General features: G+C 43.1%; 1 protein-coding gene across 1 annotated transcript; it reads left to right on the plus strand.

Annotated features, from left to right (window-relative positions):
* The first annotated feature begins 1,958 nt into the window (after positions 1-1,958).
* On the plus strand, positions 1,959-22,673 carry LOC309539801 (uncharacterized protein). The gene is made up of 13 exons (XM_082236137.1): positions 1,959-2,193; positions 3,470-3,647; positions 4,743-4,880; positions 6,487-6,604; positions 6,702-6,844; positions 7,123-7,290; positions 8,249-8,651; positions 16,326-16,495; positions 18,854-18,991; positions 19,494-19,611; positions 19,724-19,866; positions 20,137-20,304; positions 21,333-22,673. Exons 2-13 carry the CDS (start codon positions 3,480-3,482, stop codon positions 21,735-21,737), a joined length of 2,280 nt encoding a protein of 759 aa, XP_082092263.1. The 5' UTR covers positions 1,959-2,193; positions 3,470-3,479; the 3' UTR covers positions 21,738-22,673.
* Positions 22,674-23,269: the final 596 nt, after the last annotated feature.

The raw sequence follows: 23,269 nt of genomic DNA on the forward strand, positions 1-23,269 counted from the left end.
GCCCTCTGTATTTATGCACCAACTGTCCATTATGCTTAACCTTACTCAGTTGCAACACAGCATCACCAGGGTCAGAATCCTAACTGGTACCCGTCCTTGTTTCCCAATAGCAATGGTCTTAGAAACTATAACAGGATCTCCTTCTCAGGCCTCAACATGGTTCTAACAGGGCATCATAATCTCACCCAGGTAGTCTGACCTTTGTTTTAAGCATCGTAGTTCTGTGTATTGGGCAACAAATTGAAGGCATGAATATCGTTTATTACCCAGGTTCCCCACATGGTTAACAACAATCTGGTCACTTTCAGTAGATCAAATAGTGTCCTGCCGTGCTTTCATTTGAAGAGATGGGAGTCCTTCAACACTCCTCATAAACACACTCTTATGGGCAGGACACCCAAATCCCAACCCTTCTCCGGAATAGTCCACAGATTAATCACCACATACCCAGAGATTCCTCTGAACTGTACAAGCTTACCCAATCTTTCCGGAGAATATTGCAGTCCTCAAAAAATCAGACTGGATGTTCACATCCTTCCCCCAGCATGTCCGGGAAAAAGATATTTCAACACTCAATATGGCCAGAAGAATTCAAGCCTGCATATCTAGAATATACACCTCAAAGGAGCTGATTTCACCCAAAGGTCATAGTGGTTCCTTGGTTTACAGAAGTACGTGCGTCGTCTCTTTTTTCAGGTTGTATTTTCTAGGGATCAATTCCATTTGTTGCGAGACATTCATGTTCAAAGAATAACCCTAGGCTCCCCGCACGCACAACCTCTCTCACTACCAAGGAAAGGCAATAAATCAGTGTTATGTATTGAGTTTAACACATTTTATGTTACAAGGCGCATTCTAACCAATCGCAGAAGCGTTGGTAGATGAACACTTAGCTGTCAACCTTCCCTTTTTTTGCGGGAAATTCCCTTATTCCAACGCCGTTTCCCGCTGCTATCCTGGATTGTTAGATATCCCATAGACAGTCCCCTGGACTGGTGAGGCTGCTGATCCCTTATTTTCTAATCTGAAAGTTGACAGCTATGGACCTACGTTCTAATGGCAAGTAAGCGCATGCTCTTTCAACTGTCAAACTGTCAACGGTCAGTTCATGCTGGGGATTTGAAATATACTCAGAGTCGCAAAGTGATTTCATGCTCTTTATTCAGCTCATAGTGGTGAGGAGGAATGAATGCAAGTCCCCTCAGAGTATCTGCTTTATATACATTATTTACACAATGGGCTGCACATGATTGGTTAATTCTGGAATTCTACTGTAAGCCAATCAGGTTGTGGATTCACTTATATCTGGAGCATGATTGGGTGCTTCCTGCCAACCAATCAGACTGCTGCATTGTTCTTGGACCAATCAGACTGCTGCATTCTGAATCCTATTGTTCTAGGACCAATCAGACTGCTGCAATTTGGATCCTATTGTTCTAGGACCAATCAGGCTGCTGCAGTTTGGATCCTATTCAACTCAGTACATAACAGGATTATTATTGTGTTGTTCAGTCAGTTTGGTTTTTGTGTTCCTATGAGTGAGCTGTTGTCACTGACAAATGATGAATAAACTTACACTGCCTTGGGCTTCTGACTTTTTCCGAACATTTAACGATCAGCGAATAGAAATAGGATCTATCCAAGCGACGCTGACACTAAGTAAAAGAATATGAGCTTTACCCTATAAACTGCATTGTCTGTATTAATGTCAGGCTCCCCGGGTTTGCGCAGCCAGGCGCCCTTACTCGGGAGTAAGCCTGCGGGGATTACTTCTGCAGCGCCAACAACCAGCGCGAGCAGGGCGCAATTGTGCTTTCGCAGCGCCACCTTCCTGCTCCGAGAGGCTTCTCCGTTTCTGAAAAAGCAGGCGGCGATGGGGGAAAAGAAGACGGGCAGCGGCTTCGTTTCCTCCTCCTGGGCATGTGCGAGCCGTTCTGCACATGCTCAGTGGCAATGGAAGGCGGCCGCAAACTTGCGGGGATCGAGGCTGCGGCTCCTTTTTTCATTCCCTATTAGGTTCCTGGAGAGCGGCTGAGTCAGGGGCTGAGTCACAGGCAGGAGCGCCTCCCCTGGCAGGACGGGATGGTTTCGTACCTCCTACTCGGGTTTCCCGTCGCCACTCGGTGCCTCTCTTTGCTCGCAGCCGGAGCCCTTCCTGCGACCCGTGCGTAACAGCCGCGCGCATTTCTCCCGGTACAGTCCTCTTCTCTTTGGGGTGCCATTTGTACCTGTTGCGTGTCTTTTAAAGGAAAGGCGGTGGGTCCTGATGTTGTCTGGGACTTCCTTTGTTGAGGAAGTAATTAATCTGGGAGGGTCTCAGGGTGTTGTCACCTGTCGGACCTGCACTTCTGTGCACACTTCTGTCCTTTGAACAGCTGCACGACACAGGCAGAAATTTAATAGCTGCGGCTTTCCATACTGTGTTTCTCTACCAAAGTTGTTGAGCTTTTTTTTAGGATTGAAGTTGCTGAGCATTTTTTTTTTTTAGGATTTTACCCCAGGACAGAAGGGGCCGAATTAAACCCCCGAACCAGACTTTGCACAAGCCTGCCCTAATATTGGTAGAAGGAGTTTTGAAAGATTTGTACATCTTAGTGCCAGTAGTCACAATATAGTTATAAAAGCATCAAACAGGACTTCATGCAAGCTTGATCCCGTTAAGGACATGGTTTATCAAACATAGACTTAATTGCGAAAGTCAGGCTATTATAGCTGTTGGCTTGCTAACTTAATTCTGCGACCTGAGGCTTAAATAGTCCTGTTTTTGAGGCTAGAATTATGCAATGGGGAGGGACAACAGGCTCTCAAATGATGCTTTCCCTCACTCTATTTCTTTTTACAGTGGTATCTCGGATTACATACACTTCAGGTTACATACGCTACAGGTTACAGACTCCGCTAACCCAGAAATAGTACCTCGGGTTAAGAACTTTGCTTCAGAATGAGAACAGAAATAGTGCTCCGGCGGCACGGCAGCAGCAGGAGGCTCCATTAGCTAAAGTTGTGCTTCAGGTTAAGAACAGTTTCAAGTTAAGAACGGATCTCCGGGATGAATTAAGTACTTAACCCGAAGTACCACTGTATGTCCCAAAGGGGGTAATGTGGCATATAAGATGCAATAGACTTTTAATTTAAAGCTGATCTTCTTAGAAATCAAGTGAGGGCAAATGTTACTCTCCTCCTGGGCATTTTTGCAAATTACTGTCTGCTGGCCGTTGCTTTCATCTAAAGAAATGTAGCATGTGATTGACGGATCCTCTGTGGGCTGCAGCCTCCCCCACACCAGAAAACGGTGGGTGGGTGGCATTTTGGAGAGCATGAAAATGTTCCAGCATGGGAATTACAGGTTGATATGCATTTGGATACGTGTGGGATCTGAAAACAAATGCTTAGGTTTGGTTTTTTTCTTGTAAAAGTGACCTCCGAGCGGATAAACTGGATGACTGTCTTCTCTGTGCTTGTTTCGTAGGTTATAAGACATGGACCACCTCACTGCAGCAAACAGTGCCTTTGCCCTCAATCTGTTCAAGAAGCTAAGTCAAAATGATAATACAGCGAACGTGTTTTTTTCTCCTTTGAGCATTTCTTCTGCTTTGACGATGGTCTCTCTGGGTGCGGCAGGGAACACTGCAGCCCAAATGGCAAAGGTATATCCAGATAAAGATATTTATTTAAAAAATTTGGATATATGAAAAAAATGAAAAATAAACATACAAAATAATAAACAATTAAAAACACACATTAATTTTCAATGACATAACTTCCATACCCTTATTTCCTCCGACCTCCTCATACTTCCCTTCTTTGTATTCCAGTTCAATTTGTTAGTTCAGCAAATCCTTACCATTAAACTTTTACCCATTTATAATCCTTTTTTCATGTCTCCTAAAGCATTACAGCTGGAAACCACTTAGTTTCTATCCAACATCTTTCTAACATTCATTCATTTTACAATATTTCTTTAAATAGTCCTTAAATTTCTTCCAGTCTTCTTTCACCGACTCTTCTCCCTGGTCTCGGATTCTGCCAGTCATCTCAGCCAGTTCCATGTAGTCAGTCACCTTCATCTGCCATTCTTCCAGAGTGGGTAGATCTTGTGTCTTCCAATACTTAGCGATTAGTATTCTTGCTGCTGTTGTAGCACACATAAAAAAAGTTCTGTCCTTCTTTTGCACCAATTGGCCGACAATGCCCAGGAGAAAGGCCTCTGGTTTCTTCAGGAAGGTATATTTAAATACCTTTTTCAATTCATTATATATCATTTCCCAGAAGGCCTTAATCCTAGGGCACGTCCACCAAAGGTGAAAGAATGTACCTTCAGTTTCCTTACATTTCCAACATTTATTATCGGGCAAGTGATAGATTTTTGCTAGCTTGACTGGGGTCATGGACCACCTGTATATCATTTTCATAATATTCTCTCTTAAGGCATTACATGCCGTAAACTTCATACCTGTGGACCATAACTGTTCCCAGTCAGCAAACATGATATTATGTCCAACATCTTGTGCCCATCAGATAAATATTAATAAGGGGAGGGGGGAGCTTGACTTTTGCCTCCATGCATGGTGCTTCCTTTTCTTTGTAGCAGGTCAGGCTGAAATATGCATTTACAGTATTTCACTCTCTTGTTTGCTGAAAGGCATGGATTTTTCAACTAATACAGTTTTTTAGGATTACGTGGATAAATGTCTGTATTTAAATTACTTAACATTATCTGTTAACCATTTATCATCTTACAGGTGCTGTCTGTGACCAACGACGTCGAGTTTCACCAGGGATACGAGAAACGTATTTCTGAAATCAACAAGCCAGACACCAAGTACTTGCTTAGGCTAGCCAACAGGCTCTTTGGAGAAACATCCTATGAGTTTATTTCAGTAAGTTACATGGTTTACAAATATGCTAGAGAAGAGGAAGTGGTCTCTGTTCAGATAGTGAACCGTGCTCTGTCGCAGATCAGAAACGCAGCTAAGCACTCACTATCCCTTCTGTACTTTCCAGTAAAACCTTCCATCAAACTGAAAGGGACATTTGAATTAGCAGCAGTGATCAGCTTGAGTCCAGGTGGCAGGTTGTACCAGCCAATCTACTTGGTGGATAGATTCATTTCTTTCTCTTTTCCCCTGTCCTTACTTGGCACCAGGACATTAGCTGGGATAATAATAATAATAATAATAATAATAATATTTATTATTTATACCCTGCCCATATGGCTGGGTTTCCCCAGGCACTCTATGCAGCTCCCAGCAGAACATTAAAACAGAAGAAAACTACAAACATTAAAAACTTCCCTAAACAGGTCTGCCTTCAGATGTTTCGAAAAGTCATATAGTTGCTTATTTCCTTGACATCTGATGGGAGGGCGTTCCAAAGGGCGGACGCCACTACCAAGAAGGCCCTCTGCCTGGTTCCCTGTAGCTCAGCTTCTCGCAGGGAGGGAACCACCGGAAGGCCCTCAGCGTCCGTCCTGAACGATGGGGGTGGAGACGCTCCTTCAACTATACAGAGCCGAGGATTTTTAGGGCTTTAAAGGTCAGCTCCAACACTTTTGACTTGCGCATGGAAACATATGGGAACCAATGTAGGTCTTTCAGGACGGGTGTTATACTGTCTCGTCGGCCACTCTGAGGATGACCTCTTTACCCTATGGCCTATGTGTTTTCAGGACCCAGGCCATTGCTGTCACTTTTTAATATATGTAATACGTACAGAATTTTAAATTGTTGTAATCTGCCATGGGACCTGGAAGGCAAAGTCCCCCAGCGTTTGCACAAAGAGTTCACAGACCAGCACTGCTGCATTTCCCCATCTGTTTATGGGCCTTTGAATCCAGGCCATTATAGAGAAATGTGTGTTAATTTTATGACATGCTTGTGAGCTTCCAGGGACAGAATGTTAGACTAAGAGGAGCTTTTGCTAGATCAAGCCAAGAGGATAATTACATTTAAAAAACAACTGTAATACAACAGGTAGTTGGCACTTTCCAAAGAGTAACCAAATTTGGAGACAAATAATTATTGCTTACGTAACGTTTTTTCCTCCATAGAGGAATGGAAAGAAAAAACACCACATTGGAATTCATTATCCGCCTGCATTGAGCAGGATTGATACAGGGGCAAATCTTGGTAAGAATTTAGCATCCTGCATATGGACCTTTCATGTAGGACTCTCATATATAAGAATAAGACAAGGATTGCTATGTGTATTCTTCAGCAAAAAAAGTTTGTTTGGATCCGGTTCAGTTTATCTGTTTTGGCTGATAGGAATCTATTGCACATGCCATGAGCTTTTTCTTATCAACTGAAGTTAAATTAAGCATCTGCATATATGTGTTTCACATCTTTCGGTATCTGAAAATGGAAGAAACATCCTTCTCTCCCCCTCTTTTCTGTGGAACAAAACCTGAATGAAATCAAAGTTTGTGTGTATATGATATCTACAGATCCACATATAGCTTTTAATTCTGAAACATATTTGTTTAAGTCATTCATAGACTCCAGCCAGAAATTCTATCAAGCAGGTCTAGAGAAACTAGACTTCATTAAAGCATCAGAGGATTCCAGGAAATACATTAATAATTGGGTGGAAGAACAGACAGCAAGTGAGTAGCAAATTCTTGGGCTTCCATATTGTCTGAGTTTTACTTCTTAAAATATGAGTTTGTGTCTGAAAAATATGTTCTTTAATCCCTCTTCAAGGTAAAATCCAAAATCTGCTCGCCCCAGGACTAATTGACTCCAGTACAAGGCTGGTCTTGGTGAATGCTATCTATTTCAAGGGAACCTGGGCAAATCAGTTCCGCAAAGATCACACTGAGGAAAGGCCGTTCAAAATTAGCAAGGTATGAGGTGGGAAATAATGTGAAGAACATCACAGAGCACACAGTCTTTATCGTTTTGACTAAAAACATACATTCTGATATTTGGAGTGTTCCCTCCTTCTGTTTTTTTCTTTCATCAGTTGACCAGGTAGGATTTCCCTTCCCACCATGTCCTAAGGACATTCTTTTGCAGAGACAACAGAGTATGAACAGTAAACAAGATGCAGAGCAGCTCAAGCAATGCAATAGAGCAATAGAAAAGATTATACGCTTAAAACGAAATTCTTCTCCATTTGCAGAATGAAAGCAAACCGGTGCAGATGATGTTCAAGAAAGCTAAATTCAACATGACATGGATATCGGAACTTCGCACCAAAATTCTCGAGATTCCTTATGTTGATAACGAGCTCAGCATGATCATCCTGCTTCCTGATGAGATTGCAGATAATTCTACAGGCCTGGAAAAGGTGAGGCATTTTTGATAAGAATAAAACCATCTAAATTCTTGGCCGTAAAAATTGCCCTTGTATGACGAGAGCATTCTAGCTTCCAACTTCTACGTGATTCTTCCAAGTGCCCAGTGTAACTTATTATATTGTTGGCATCTGTCTGTCTCGAGAGACAATGGAGTGTGCCTCCAGGGGTAAAGTCAAACCACCATGCCAGCAGCGCCGAAATGACCTCCCTGGGGTCAGTGCTGAATTTACGTATAAGCTAAACAAGCTATAGCTTAGGGTCCCACTATTTTGGGCCCCCCCAAAAAAATGTAAGGGGAAAAAAACCTAGATGTACATTTCCAAAATATAAGATAAAAAACAAATAAAATAAAACCTATACATAGCAACAGTGTTTTGTGTTGTATAGGCTCCTATAATGTAAGTAATGGGTCCTGCCTGCCAGCTTGCTCCCTAAAATATCACTGGTTTGCTCATTTCTATGTATGTGGTGCCTGCATTCTGCATGTGCAAATGGCTTTAGATACCTTTTAGGTCCATAAATTACTATACTGGAGAATTTCCTTCATTCTTTCAGCTAAAATATAGGTATACAATTTATAAACATTGTTCAACATGCTGACAGCTTCTAGGAGCCACAGGTGAGAGCTGAGTACAGGGTGGGGGGAAGCAAAGGTGGATAAATTACCCCAGAAGGAGCAATGTAGCTGTTTATATTTCTATAAGCATAGTTAAGTCTGCCAGTGTTCTGTCTTATTCAGAAAGATGGAAGGCATAAAAGCAAGTTGAGCGGAAAGGAATTCTACCCGGACAGGCAGGGCAATTGTGAAACAAGTTTAATTGATGTACATGGAGTCATTTGAGTCACTGTGAATCCAGTGAAAATGGTTTTATGTAAGAAATGTGAGGATTTATATATGCAGCCAGGATTTCCTTTTTTCCTTGAATGCCTTGTATTTGTCTTTTTTAGCTGGAGAAAGAAATGACCTATGAGAAACTGAAGGATTGGATTAACCCTGAGAAGATGGACCTAACTGAAGTTCAGCTGTCTCTACCCAAATTTAAACTGGAGGAAAAATACGACCTGAAGCCTGTTCTGAGCAGCATGGGAATGGCTGAGGCGTTTGACCCAAGCAAGGCGGATTTCTCTAGGATGTCTCCCAACAATGACTTGGTTTTGTCAGAGGTTGTTCACAAATCCTTTGTAGAGGTAAACGAAGAGGGAACTGAGGCCGCTGCTGCTACTGCTGCTGTAGTGACTAAGCGGTGTGCTAGGATTGTGCCCTGTGTCACAGCCGACCATCCCTTTCTCTTCTTCATTCGGCACAACAAAACACAAAGCCTTCTTTTCTATGGTAGGTTTTGCTCTCCCTGAAGCAAGCTAACTTCTCAGGAATGTCAAAGAAAAGTGACTTGGCTTTGTCAGAGGTGTATCACAAGTCCATTGTGGAGATCAATGAAGAGGGCATTGAGGCAGCAGCTGCCTCAGCAGCCACCGTTGTAATAAGGTCATCTCAGCATCCCATAAAATTAGAAGCAAACCACCCTTTCATCTTCAAGCACCCTCTTCGTTGGCAGATTCTCTTTGTCATAGAATGGGGTTGCCAGTGCAGTGAACCCATTGGCACCTCCCATGGTAAACACACTCTCAAAAATAAAAAATGCATAAAAGAACTTCCTGCCAAGTTAATGTTGACACTGGCTTTGCCTTTCTTTCTCTCCTCTGCCAACAGCCATTTTGTGTCATGCCACACGCCCCATGGCAGCCATTTTGTGACTGGCGCCCATAGCAGTTTCTCAAAATTCCACATTTCCTCATTGGTCCAAAAAGGTTGGCAATCTGAATATAAATGCTTAGGAGCAGGCTGAAATACCACAGGCATCACATTGAGGCCTAATGCTGTTTTAGACATTATCTCTATAAGCTTTTCTACCTTCCTTCTGTTGCCCAAATCTGTCTCTGTACAAAAGTGTGCAGCATCACATTCTTAATTCTTCTCTAAATGCCAGTCATCATTGTCTGTAAAACATGCATTTTAAAGCTATAAAATTTGCCCTCTGCATTTATGCACCAACTGTCCATTATGCTTAACCTTACTCAGTTGCAACACAGCATCACCAGGGTCAGAATCCTAACTGGTACCCGTCCTTGTTTCCCAATAGCAATGGTCTTAGAAACTATAGCAGGATCTCCTTCTCAGGCCTCAACATGGTTCTAACAGGGCATCATAATCTCACCCAGGTAGTCTGACCTTTGTTTTAAGCATCGTAGTTGTGAGTATTGGGCAACAAATTGAAGGCATGAATATCGTTTATTACCCAGGTTCCCCACATGGTTAACAACAATCTGGTCACTTTCAGTAGTTCAAATGGTGTCCCACAATGCTTTCATTTGAAGAGATGGGACTCCTTCAACACTCCTCATAAACACACTCTTATGGGCAGGACACCCAAATCCCAACACTTCTCCGGAATAGTCCACAGATTAATCACCACATACCCAGAGATTCCTCTGAACTGTACAAGCTTACCCAATCTTTCTGGAGAATATTGCAGTCATCAAAAAATCAGACTGGATGTTCCCATCCTTCCCCCAGCATGTCCGGAAAAAAACAACAACACTCACTATGGCCAGAAAGATTCAAGCCTGCATATCTATATCATACACCTCAAAATGATCTCACCCTAAGATCATAGTGGTTCCTTGGTTTACAGAAGTACGTGCGTTGTCTCTTTTTTCAGGTTGTATTTGTTGCTGGACATTTGTGCTGTTGGGATAACCTTAGGCTCCCTGCACACACAACCTCTCTCACTACCAAGGAAATGCAATAAATCAATGTTATGTGTTGGGTTTAACACATTTTATGTTACAAGGCACGTTCTAACCAATCATATAGTGTTGGTAGACGAACGCATAGCTGTCAACCTTCCCTTTTTTTGCGGGAAATTCCCTTATTCCAGCACCATTTCCCGCTGCTATCCCGGATTGTTCGATATGCCGTAGACTGTCCCCGGGACAGGTGAAGCTGCTGATCTCTTATTTTCGAGGCTGCTGATCCCTTATTTTCAAATCTGAAAGTTGACAGCTATGGACAAACGTTCTAATGGCAAGTAAGCGCATGCTCTTTCAACTGTCAAACTGTCAATGGTCAGTTCATGCTGGGGACTATTATCGTGTTGTCCAGTCAGTTTGGTTCTTGTGTTCCTATGAGTGAGCTGTTGTCACTGACAAATGTTGAATAAACTTAGTTGAGGAACTTATACTGCCTTGGGCTTCTGACTTTTCCCAAACATTTAACTATCAGCGAATAGAAAGAGAATCTATCCAAGCTGACACTAAGTAAAAGAATATAAACTTTACCCTATGACTGCATTGTTTGTATTAATGTCAGGCTCCCCTGGTTTGCGCAGCCAGGCGCCGCTACTCGGGAGTAAGCCTGCGGGGATTACTTCTGCTGCGCCACCAACCAGCGCGAGCAGGGCGCAATTGCGCTTTCGCAGCGCCACCTTCCTGCTCCGAGAGGCTTCTCCGTTTCTGAAAAAGCAGGCGGCGATGGGGAAAAAGGCGTGCCGCCCTCAAAGGCAACGGGCAGCGGCTTCGTTTCCTCCTCCTGGGCATGTGCGAGCCGTTCTGCACATGCTCAGTGGCAATGAAAGCCGGCAGCAAACTTGGGGGGCTCGAAGCTGCGGCTCCTTCCCCTCCCCACCCTATTAGGTTCCTGGAGAGCGGCTGAGTCAGGGGCTGAGTCACAGGCAGGAGCGCCTCCCCTGGCAGGACGGGATGGTTTCGTTTCCCCTTCTCTGGTTTCCCGTCGCCACTCGGTGCCTCTCTTTGCTCGCAGCCGGAGCCCTTCCTGCGATCCGTGCGTAACAGCCGCGCCCATTCCTGCCGGTACAGTCCTCTTCTCTTTGGGGTGCCATTTGTCTTTGTTGCGTGTCCTTTAAAAGAAAGGGGGGTTCCTGATGTTGTGTGTGTGTGGTTAAAAGCTGCCTCGTCTTGGACTGCTGTTATTTTGGTAAGCTGAGGAAGAAAATCAATATCTGATCCCAAATTCCAGAACGGTAGGCGTGCTGTGAGTGGCTTGCGCGCAACGAAAGTTCATGGAGCGCCTTAAAGGCTGCCAGCTTTATTGCGCGCAAAAAACTTCCAGGAACTTAATAGTCCAATACATCAAATATGCTTGCAAAAAACGTTGTACCATAACTAATAAAAGCAGGTTCTTGCCTTCAGAAGTTGATGCTGCAGTAAATGTGTGTGTGTGTGTGTGTGTGTGTGTGTGTGTATATATAGTATATATATGTCAGTGGTAACTACTAACTGAAGTCGTTGCTTACTGGATTGCAAAGGGCAAGCCAGGTGGACTGTTTGGCAGCAGCGTCTGGGACTTCCTTTCTTCAGGTGGAGCGCTGAAAGTAATCTGGGTGGGTCCAGGGTGTTGTCCAAGACTGGCACCTGTAGGACTGGCGCTTTTGTGCTTTGAACAGCTGCATGACAGAGGCAGAAATTCAATAGTTGCGGCTTTCCATACTGTGTTTCTCTAATGGGAAAGGCTTCACCTGCTGGATTTCTGCCTTCTGTGCACAGCTGTTAGCGCACAAGAGCTTTGCGGGGGTGGGGGTGGGGAGATAAAACCCACCTTGGTGCCTGTTCTTGATTGGCGTTTGTTGGGTTTGTTTGTTTTTATATTTGCACTGAAAAATTTAATCACCTGCAGAGCATGGAAGAAGTGGATTTTAATGAGTTTTCCTTGTGCATGTGCAGCAACCAATTCCTAAAACTCTTTTATTGGCTTGCTTATTAGGATGCAGCAGACTTCCTACCTGTTCCTTTGAAATAAATTAAAGGCGGAAGTTCCTGGTGTTCCTGCCCACACCTTAGGCTGGGTTCTAAAGTGTCGGTTAAACAGGGAGCCTCCCAGCAGCTAGGAAAGAGTGGGGTGCCTGGCAGAGATTGGCATGCCATGCTGTCAATTACGACACCCAGCTGAGGAGTGTAGCAACTGCATTGCCAACACACAGGAGTGAAACATATAGAGGAACCGACTTTGTAGCACAGGAAGGATGTGCAGCTTATGTGCCAACACAGAGCCATAGTTTTCCATTGTACGTATTCACCAGCCTTGTGAGGGTTGCTCCTCTTCTGTCCCTATCCTTCCCTGAGAGGCTGGGAAACTTCTCATTGTGTATCCTGGTATCATTAAATGCTACTATGACAAAACAGTTGATCTTCAGACACTGGTGCATTTTCAAGGCAGGAGGGAGTAGTAACTGGTTGTTTTCTGTTTCTTTTTGCTCCGAAATCTCTAAATAGCAGTGGAATGTGGAAGGAATACTTCTGTTTTTAAATACATTCAATTTGTCAGAGTAAACAAGAGATGGACATCCCTTTATGGTACAGATACTATTTTAATCAGGCAGTTTTGAACTGGCAAGCATTGGATGGATAGTAATTAAGAGTTCATTTTTTAAAAAAAAACAACCCACCAACCATAAGACTTTCTAATTATTTGTCTTGTATACTTTGCCGTCTCTAGGAATAGGCAGAAGGCAGCTTAAGATCTATTGGTAAGATCTCTAGGTTATTTGCAGTAGGTTTTGTGTTTTAACCATTGCAACAGCCAATGACTCCTGCTGAAATGAAGATTGCCTCGTGGGCATCCCTTGAGCACAACTGAGCAAGGATTCTTCCTGTAGCGTTTGGTAATAATGCAAAGCCTGCCTCCGCTGTTGTGCCCTTCAAACTGAAGCCACATTCTCTCCACCATCTGTAAGAGCATCCAGATTCTGTCCAGAAGAGCACTCAGAGTACTTCAACAATCAATCCCTCTTCCCTGAGGAATTCTGGCCTTGTAGCTCTGCAGGGAGCGGGGAATGGGGTCTCTTAGCAACCTTAACAAAGCACAGTTTCTTTGATTCTTTGGAGATGGAAGCTATGGCTGTAATAATGATGATGATGATGATTTATTTATACCCTGCCCATCTGGCTGAGTTTCCCCAGCCACTCTGGGTGGCTCCCAACAGAATATTAAAAACATGATAAAAGATGAAACATTAAAAACTTCCCTAAACAGGGCTGCCTTCAGATGTCTTCTAAAACTCAGGTAGTTGTTTATTTCCTTGACATCTGATGGTAGGGCGTTCCACAGGGTGGGCCCTCTGTCTGGTTCCCTGTAACCTCACTTCTCGTAGCGAGAGAACCGCCAGAAGGCCCTCGGAGGAGGACCTCAGTGTCCGGGCTGAACAATGGGGCTGGAAACTCCTTTAAAGTGTTATGATACTGCTTTAAGCACACACTGCAGATGGGGCCATTCACCTTGCTTCTTTTTTATCCATTTGATTGTTTTGTGGAGGGTTTTCCTTTTTTTGGCAAAGCCTCTTTGTAGCTGTGTGGCTGAACTGGATGTAGATCTTGATTGCCAAAACCAACCAACCAACCAACCAATCAATCAATCAATCAAGTAAGGTAATTTGTTGAGGGTGGGAGGAATAACTTTAGGGATGTGTTTGGAGTGCTTTAGCTCTCGGTGGGTCTATTGTGGTAAAATAACACCAGAGGTGTGGAGCCCTATAATGTGGCCCCCCAACCATCTCTATATCTCGGCCCTCCCTCCATCAGTAGGCCAAGACCCTCGCTGGTCCCACTCTGGACCTCTTCTTGAGTTCTTCTGCCTGGTTGGAATAGTCCTTGGACTGTGATGATTGATGCCTCTTGCTTGCCTGGACAAATGCATCATGGGTGTAGAAATCCCTGTCACTTTGTGTGGCTGGAATGTAACCTACAGTACAAAGGTAAAAGTCACACCTGTTGCCGCACCTACGTTTGCCTCTGGCTGCACCCAGCGCTGGCATTCCCTGGAAGGATCTGCGTTCTGGGGAATGAAGAAGGTGACCCACCCTCCTTCAATAATGGAACAAACAAATTTGGATAGTACAATTCCATGCCTGAAGCTAGAGTTCTTTCCAAGCAGAACTAGCACCCCAGACCAATTCAGAGAACTGCTTGGTTGTGTATACACTAATACAAAGAGAGAGCATCCGTTCTTTCTCTGTCCCAGGCGGCCTCTGTGTAATCGGAGATCTTTCGTAGAAGGCCTGGCTCAAGGCCGAGAAGACTGTCTCTGTTACAACGCAAAGCAAACAGAAGACGGGGCTTAATGCCATGTCTTCAACCAGAAGCATATTTTTCATGTTCTTTTTTAAACGGTCCTCAATACAAATGTATAAAACATTGTGTCTCGTAATGAACAAAAGAGACATGTTATAACTGGTAACGTACCAAAAGAATTAGGAAAGACTGCTTTCAAAGGCATTGGACAAGAAGCTGGATAACATAGCAAAGGATTTCACTTTAAAAAAATAAAATACAGCATAAGTATGTATTCTGTAACTCAAAAGCTCAAATCACACTGCGAATCTTCATGGTTCCCTTATTTACAGTATTATAACCACTCAGAATTCACAAGGTGGTGCCAAGTTAATTATTCCACACGTGTGTGTGTGTGTGTGTGTGTATTCTTTAGAATGTTAGAATTATTTTTAAAAGGAATCGGGATAAACAAAGGCCGGCTGACACCAACTCTGCAGGATCAGTGCTCTTTTCAACTCAGTGGCATCAAGCACCACATTGTGGATTGTGTCCCAGTATGTTTACAGGCTGGCTTGTTGACGTGAAGCAGAGAGTTTTCCACAACTGTACTTTTCTGTGGGAAATATTCCATGCCCAAAAATGTGTTGTTTCATACAGTGAATTGGCATTCTAAATAATGAATACAAGAGATAGCTTTTCCTCTTTGTCTAGAATAAAGAGATGACCTGCGGTGACTTGAAATTGGCAGTGTGGTAACTAAACGAACCTCCTGAGTAATCCTGATATTAGGTTGCTAAGTTTATACCCTTATGTATTTTAATTACAGTGAATCCTCAGCCATGTCGTATGGTAAAAAATATTATATATAACAGATGTGTTGTATAGCTTTTCTTACCTGCTTAGCCCTGTCTGTATGAGAGTTGTGTATTTCCCTGACTGCTAATGTTTTGCAGAGAGATCAGAGCCATTTGGGATCGCTTCCCTAAGGATTTTTTCCTGTGCCTTTAAATAGGTTCACAGCTTGGAGCAGTTCTGAAGGCTTCACTTTCCTTTCCTTTCCCCTGTGATGGAAGAAAAAGCACATGCCAAAATTCTGGTTTTAAATAACAAGGAAATGTGTGCTAGCTTGGCAAGAGTGCTGTGTGTTTTGTTTTGTTTTGTTTTGTTGTGTTTTGTTTTGTTTCAAAAACAAGAAAACCTGGGCTTGGCAGCTCTGCCAGCCAGAAAAAAAAATGGCAGAGTTCCTGTGTCTCTGAACCTCCAAGACAGATAAATCCAGCAGGCGAAGCTTGTCCCATTGCATCTTCATGCCAGGAAAATGTTCAGATGTGAATTTCATGGGGCTGGGGCTGGGTTGATTTAGTGTGCCCAGTATCAAAGAGGACTTAATGCAAACTTGATCCCGTTCAGGACTCAGTTTATCAAACATAGACTTAATTGCGAAAGTCAGGCTATTATAGCTGTTGGCTTGCTAACTTAATTCTGCGACCTGAGGCTTTAATAGTCCTGTTTTTGAGGCTAGAATTATGCAGTGGGGAGGGACAACAGGCTCTCAAATGATGCTTTCCCTCCCTCTATGTCTTTTTATGTCCCAAAGCGGGTAATGTTGCATGTAAGATGCAATAGACTTTTAATTTAAAGCTGATCTTCTTAGAAATCAAGTGAAGGCGAATGTTATTCTCATCCTGGGCATCTAAAGAAATGTAGCATGTGATTGACGGTTCCTCTGAGGGCTGCAGCCCCCCCCCCACACACACCAGAAAACAGTGGGTGGGTGGGTGGTCTTTTGGAGAGTATTAAAATGTTCCAGCTTGGGACTTGCAGGTTGATATGCCCTTAGGACACATGTGTGGGATCTGAAAACAAATGCTTATTTTTGTTTTGTTTTTCTTGTAAAAGTGACCTCCGAGCGGACAAACTGGGTGAGTGTCTTATCTGTGCTTGTTTCGTAGGTTATAAGACATGGACCGCCTCACTGCAGCAAACAGTGCCTTTGCACTCAATCTGTTCAAGAAGCTAAGTCAAAATGATAATACAGCGAACATGTTTTTTTCTCCGTTGAGCATTTCTTCTGCTTTGACGATGGTTTCTCTGGGTGCGGCAGGGAACACTGCAGCCCAAATGGCAAAGGTATATCCAGATAAATACTATGAAGGGGAGGGGGGAGCTTGACTTTTGACTCTTAAATGAGGCATGCATGGTGCATCTTTTTCTCTGTAGCAGGTCAGGCTTAAAAATGCATTTATTAGCGGGCCCCTAAGGCTACTAAGGGATGCGGGTGGCGCTGTGGGTTAAACCACAGAGCCTAGGACTTGCCGATCAGAAGGTTGGTGGTTCGAATCCCCGCGACGGGTGAGCTCCCGTTGCTCGGTCCCAGCTCTTGCCAACCTAGCGGTTTGAAAGCACGCCAGAGTGCAAGTAGATAAATAGGTACCGCTCTGGCAGGAAGGTAAACGGCGTTTCCGTGCATTGCTCTGTTTCGCCAAGCTTAGTCATGCTGGCCACATGACCTGGAAAAACTGTCTGCAGACAAATGCCAGGTTCCTCGGCTGGTAAAGCGAGATGATCCCCACAACCCCAGCACTATTTACTCTTAAAAAGCCAATGCCAACTTGGTGTGCGAATGCCATCAAGTTTAGTTTGGCCCTAAGGGAGGACAGCTCATTGTGCTGAATCTAGAGAATGCTAGTTTAGGATTGAGTGATTTAGACATACAGAAGGGGTTGGGAGGTAACACATACTGTGATCTGAAAATGATTCACTTTCAGCCTGTAATCATAGAGTCAAAACAGGCCTAGCATAAGAGATGCGTGCTCTGAGCCTTCTGCAGTGCATGGTGTATTGATGTGGGCATGTGTGTGTTGTGTCTTTTAAATACAATGAATGTAAAAAAGGTTACATGCTGTTCCCTAATAGAAAATTCTGCGGAACGTAACACTGAGAAAGGGGACTTCTTACAGCTTTTGCTTGCTGTTTATCACACCACTGGAATGTTTATAACATAGGGAGTTTGTATTATCCTACACCACAAATTGTAATTAACAAGTTTCTCCACAAGTTGCAATTAACTCCATAAGGCAGTAGCCCGGTTCACAAATTACTCACATGTCAGGCACTTGCATGGTAAATGGGGAGCAGGGCCACATTTTTAGCTACTTGACTGACATCATTTTGCTTCCTGCAATCACCCTGCATTGCATGTGTTTGTCTGAAGCCTTGACGGACAAGCTTCTGGTTTTATGTGGATGTCCCAGTCTCGTGGAACTCCTACATCCCAGCAAGAGTTTATGCACCGAGTTGATCTGGAAAGTGTCTGCAAATTGGGGTTGGAGCTAATAGCACGACCCCATTCCCCAGTCACAATTGCCTTATGTGCAAGTAACACATGAACTGGACTTAGGTCATGGTTCCATAGGTCCTATTCACACAAAACAAAGTAAAAACCACCATGCTTTGAATTCTTGAATTTAGTCTGTGGCCGCCTATTTGACGAGGCCTGCACAGCCCACCTAAGGAAATTAAGGCCACCGCTTACGTATTTACAGTCTCTTTGATACTTGCAAGTGGGGCAGTCCTGCTAAATCAACAAAAACAGTACCAAAGAAGGACAATGGAACATGTGGGCTTTCTCTTTCTTGTCTAGCAGGTATTACCAGTATAACGGAAAAAGAAAAGCAAATTTAGATTCCATGTTTTTCTTCCCCAGACAAAGGACACTTAGTTTTGTGTGCCCAGTTTGTCGTCTTGAATAAAGTTGACTTACATGAAAAGTATTTCTTGTTAAACCCAGAATACCTTCCCGCTGCAGGGAGGTTCTTCTCCGTAATTGCAGTGGTTCTTTGGCCCTGTTGGTTTTTCTTAGGCTACTGGCAGCTGCGTGCATCTGTTTCTGCTGTGGCTGTCCCAAATGTTTCCTGAGCTCCTGATAAGCAGGTTGCTCCTTAGCTATGGTTGGTTAGCACTGCCCAGAGTTCAATTCTCAGTGCATCATCAAATTTTAGTTACTCCGTCCTTGCACAGAAGAACATGGCCCATGCTGAAACATGACAGCCCAGTTTTATTTAGAAAGTTAAGTTAAATTGTTAAATGTGTTAGATAAAAACCCAGCAATTTAGTATGTGGTTTTTGTTATTGTTTTTTGAAAAGAATATGGGAAAACTAATAGTCACTCTCTTTTGCCTGCTTCCGTTCTAACTGCTTCAGATATTTGTCTTGTGAAATCTTGAACAGGAACGGAACAATCTGCTTTCTGCTTCTTCATTTTTATTACTATCAAATCTCATTGTGATTTTGTTTTGTTTTTCCTCCTCAAACGGTAAGGCCCCCCAACAAATCATTGTTACAATGGTTGTTTGTTTTATATATTTTACTCCCTTGTTTGCTAAAAGACATGGATTTTCAACTGATAACGGTTTTTTAGGAGTACATGGATAAATTTCTATATTTAAATTACTTAACATTATCCGTTAACCATGTATCATCTTACAGGTGCTGTCTGTGACCAACGACGTCGAGTTTCACCAGGGATACGAGAAACTTATTTCTGAAATCAACAAGCCAGACACCAAGTACTTGCTTAGGCTAGCCAACAGGCTCTTTGGAGAAACATCCTATGAGTTTATTTCAGTAAGTTACATGGTTTACAAATATGCTAGAGAAGAGGAAGTGGTCTCTGTTCCGATAGTGAACCGTGTTCTGTCGCAGATCAGAAACGCACCTAAGCAGTCACTATCCCGCCTGCATTGAGCAGGATTGATACAGGGGCAAATCTTGGTAAGAATTTAGCATCCTGCATAAGGACCTTTCATGTAGGACTCTCATATATAATAACAAGACAAGGATTGCTATGTGTATTCTTCAGCAAAAAAAGTTTGTTTGGGTCCAGTTCAGTCCATCTGTTTTGGCTGATAGGAATCTATTGCACATGCCATGAGCTTTTTCTTATCAACTGAAATTAAATTAAGCATCTGCATACGTGTTTCACATCTTTCGGTATCTGAAAATGGAAGAAACATCCTTCTCTCCCTCTCTTTTCTGTGGGACAAAACCTGAATGAAATCAAAGTTTGTGTGTATATGATATATATAGATTATATATAGCTTTTAATTCTGAAACATATTTGTTTAAGTCATTCATAGACTCCAGCCAGAAATTCTATCGAGCAGGTCTAGAGAAACTAGACTTCATTAAAGCATCAGAGGATTCCAGGAAATACATTAATAATTGGGTGGAAGAACAGACAACAAGTGAGTAGCAAATTCTTGGGCTTCCATATTGTCTGAGTTTTACTTCTTAAAATATGAGTTTGTGTCTGAAAAATATGTTCTTATTAAAACAGCTCTTTAATCCCTCTTCAAGGTAAAATCCAAAATCTGCTCGCCCCAGGACTAATTGACTCTAGTACAAGGCTGGTCTTGGTGAATGCTATCTATTTCAAGGGAAACTGGGCAAATCAGTTCTGCAAAGATCACACACAGGAAAGGCCGTTCAAAATTAGCAAGGTATGAGGTGGGAAATAATGTGAAGCACATCACAGAGCACACAGTCTTCATCGTTTTGATTAAATACACACATTCTGATATTTGGAGTGTTCCCTCCTCCTGTTTTTTTCTTTCATCAGTTGACCAGCTAGGATTTCCCTTCCCACCATGTCCTAAGGACATTCTTTTGCAGAGACAATAGAGAATGAACAGTAAACAAGGTGCAGAGCAGCTCAAGCAGTGCAATAGAAAAGATTACATGCTTAAAACGAAATTCTTCTCCATTTGCAGAATGAAAGCAAACCAGTGCAGATGATGTTCAAGAAAGCTAAATTCAACATGACATGGATATCGGAACTTCGCACCAAAATTCTTGAGATTCCTTATGTTGATCACGAGCTCAGCATGATCATCCTGCTTCCTGATGAGATTGCAGATAATTCTACAGGCCTGGAAAAGGTGAGGCATTGTTGCTGAGAATAAAACCATCTAAATTCTTGCCCGTAAAAATTGCCCTTGTTGGTCGCTGCACACGACAAAAGAAAGATTCTTCCAGCTTCTACATGATTCTTCCAAGTGCCCAGTGTAACATGTTACCTTGTTGGCATTTGTCTGTCTTGAGAGAGAATGGAGTGTGCCTCCAAGGGTGAAGTCAAACCACCATGCCAGCAGCGCCGAAATGACCTCCCCGGGGTGTTAACCTGGGCAGTGTGTATAGACATCTCGGGCTGCCCAGACATGTTTGGCACCAGTTTGGCTGCAGGAGTTGCTGGAAAGAGGTGTGCAAGGCACCATCCAAGCATCTTAGGGACTCCATTCTGGATTTGTATAGAGTCTACTCCTTAGCCTTTCTTCTCCTGAAGTTATCCTGCAAGACAGTGGAGGTTTAGGATCAGAATTTCCCTTCTCCTAGATGGGCTACTTTCCCAGGTGATTAGCTGCATTTGCATTTCCCTCTACAGCACTAACTGCCTTCTCGACCATTGCACCCACTATGGTCTTCTCCACTCAATCTGCCAGAGCCTATATTTGCATGCAGGGCAAGTCCCTAACACACTGAGGGTTTGAGACCCATTGGCTACCCTCACCTGGTTTAGCCGGCCAGTCAAAGACATTTCCCAGATTGTGGCTTCTAGGAGCCACAGGTGAGAGCTGCGTGCAGGGTAGGAACCAAAGGTGGATAAACTACCCCAGAAGGAGCAATATATGTGTAATACAGCTGTTTATATTTCTATAAGCATAGTTAAGTCTGCCAGTGTTCTGTCTTGTTCAGAAAGATGGAAGGCATAAAAGCAAGTTGAGCAGAAAGGAATTCTACCCGGACAGACAGGGCAATTGTGAAACAAGTTTGTTTAAGTCATGTACATGGAGTCATTTGAGTCACTGAGAATCCAGTGAAAATGGTTTTATGTAAGAAATGTGAGGATTTATATATGGAGCCAGGATTTCCTTTTTTCCTTGAATGCCTTGTGTTTGTCATCTTTTAGCTGGAGAGAGAAATGACCTATGCGAAACTCAAGGAATGGATTAACCCTGAGATGATGGACCTAACTGAAGTTGAGCTGTCTCTACCCAAATTTAAACTGGAGGAAAAATACGACTTGAAGCCCGTTCTGAGCAGCATGGGAATGGCTGAGGCGTTTGACCCAAGCAAGGCGGATTTCTCTAGGATGTCTCCCAACAATGACTTGGTTTTGTCAGAGGTTGTTCACAAATCCTTTGTAGAGGTAAATGAAGAGGGAACTGAGGCCGCTGCTGCTACTGCTGCTGTTATGATGCTGCGGTGTGCTATGATTGTGCCCTGTGTCACAGCCGACCACCCCTTTCTCTTCTTCATTCGGCACAACAAAACAAAAAGCCTTCTCTTCTATGGTAGGTTTTGCTCTCCCTGAACAATGGGTGTCCTGTATGTGCAGCACAAACATTCCCCGCCGCAGCTTGCTGGCAGTATATCAAGTTTTCGATTTCTCATCCTGTTATTTCGAAGTTATATTGTCTAATCCCAAGTCTTCACTGCTATGCCTCTGCTTGCGACAGCTTTTCCCAACTCCATTCATATTTGATTAACAGTTGTGCATAAGGGGATCACATCTTAAAATGGGCCAACTGAGAACTGTGGCCTTCCTTAAACCCTACTCCTAATGCACATTGATGCATTGTGTGTGCCTTATTTAGTATAGGAGGCACTTGTATCACAGACCATTAGCAATATTGGTGAAGATGAAGCAGATCTTATTAACTGCACACCTCTTCATCTTTTGCATGCTCTTAATAAAAACGTAGAGGGCTCTTTTTTTTTTTAACCAGGCAGCTTTGCTTCAAGTGCGAATATTTGTGAAGTCTATTTTGTTCTGGACCTTTATTTTCAAAGGATACTTCGGGGTGGGCGTGGGGAGGTGGTTTTGTTCTTAAAGAGGTATTAGCAACCACCAAAAACAGCTTCTATCAAAGGAGATCCTACCATATAACCTCATGTGCATTTGATAAACAAACACAATTGTTTAGTACCAGTTTCTGGCATTCACACCAGCATATAAATTTAAGATATTGGTAACCAAAGTGAAAATGAAGAGCCTTATTTTGTTATTGCAACGCAGAAAAAGTGCAATGATTTCTACAACACACAGAAAAATTTGGCCTTGCAAAGAATGCTGTGCACAAGCAGAAGTATGAATGATGTTCAGTCTACAGTGTATTACTCTTTGACGTTACTTCCAAAAAAAGTAGTCACAGAATTTTGACTTGGCAACCTGTAAGTGACATTTATGTATGAATGGATATTGATTCATGTATTATTGGATTTAAAATAAAAATGAAATTGTTTTGTGTTCTGATTGTACTGCTACTGAATTAATTAAACAGCAGCTCAGGGCGAGATATATTCTGACCCCGTAGCTCCAACGTCACCAGTCTCTTCCCCACTTAAGACACTGGTTGCCAACAACATGGGTAAACAGTCAGTCAGCTAATTTCCGCATGAGTACAGGTGAAGTCCTCTCTCTGGGTGTGGCATTTGCCAATCCATTCAGCTTAAGCTGACTGTGCTACGACTGCCAACAATACTTGGCTTATGCTGCCTCTTCTCTAGCACGCAAGCAATTTCATATGACCTTTGAGATGCACCCACTTGCGGAAAAATGAGATGAGTGAAGCACTGCAGAAACATTTCAGCAGTCTGCTTATCAGGGACAATCTCTGTACCTGGTACTTGTCACTGGCAAATTGTTCTTCAATGTGACTCTGTTTTTGTCTCCTGGGAAAGTTTAGTGGGGTGCCTCCCCCACAAAAAATGTGCTAGCACGAATTGGATCTGTGTAAAAGCACACAAACAATGTCGGTGCATTCTTCCAAAACAAGTGCAGCTGAATGGGTTTTGAGTTGAGGCTATGCCTCTACCGTTTCTGTCATAGAATATACTAATCAA

The sequence above is a fragment of the Podarcis vaucheri genome (genome assembly GCF_965113315.1).
Source record: "Podarcis vaucheri genome assembly, chromosome: 8".
NCBI lineage: Eukaryota > Metazoa > Chordata > Lepidosauria > Squamata > Lacertidae > Podarcis > Podarcis vaucheri.

Excerpts from the sequence above, each read along its gene's own strand:
- LOC309539801 (XM_082236137.1), top strand. The coding sequence starts at position 3,480 with ATGGACCACCTCACTGCAGCAAACAGTGCCTTTGCCCTCAATCTGTTC. Across the intron at positions 4,881-6,486 it reads CATCCTATGAGTTTATTTCA|TCATTCATAGACTCCAGCCA; the intron begins GTAAGTTACATG and ends TATTTGTTTAAG. Across the intron at positions 6,605-6,701 it reads GGTGGAAGAACAGACAGCAA|GTAAAATCCAAAATCTGCTC; the intron begins GTGAGTAGCAAA and ends TCCCTCTTCAAG.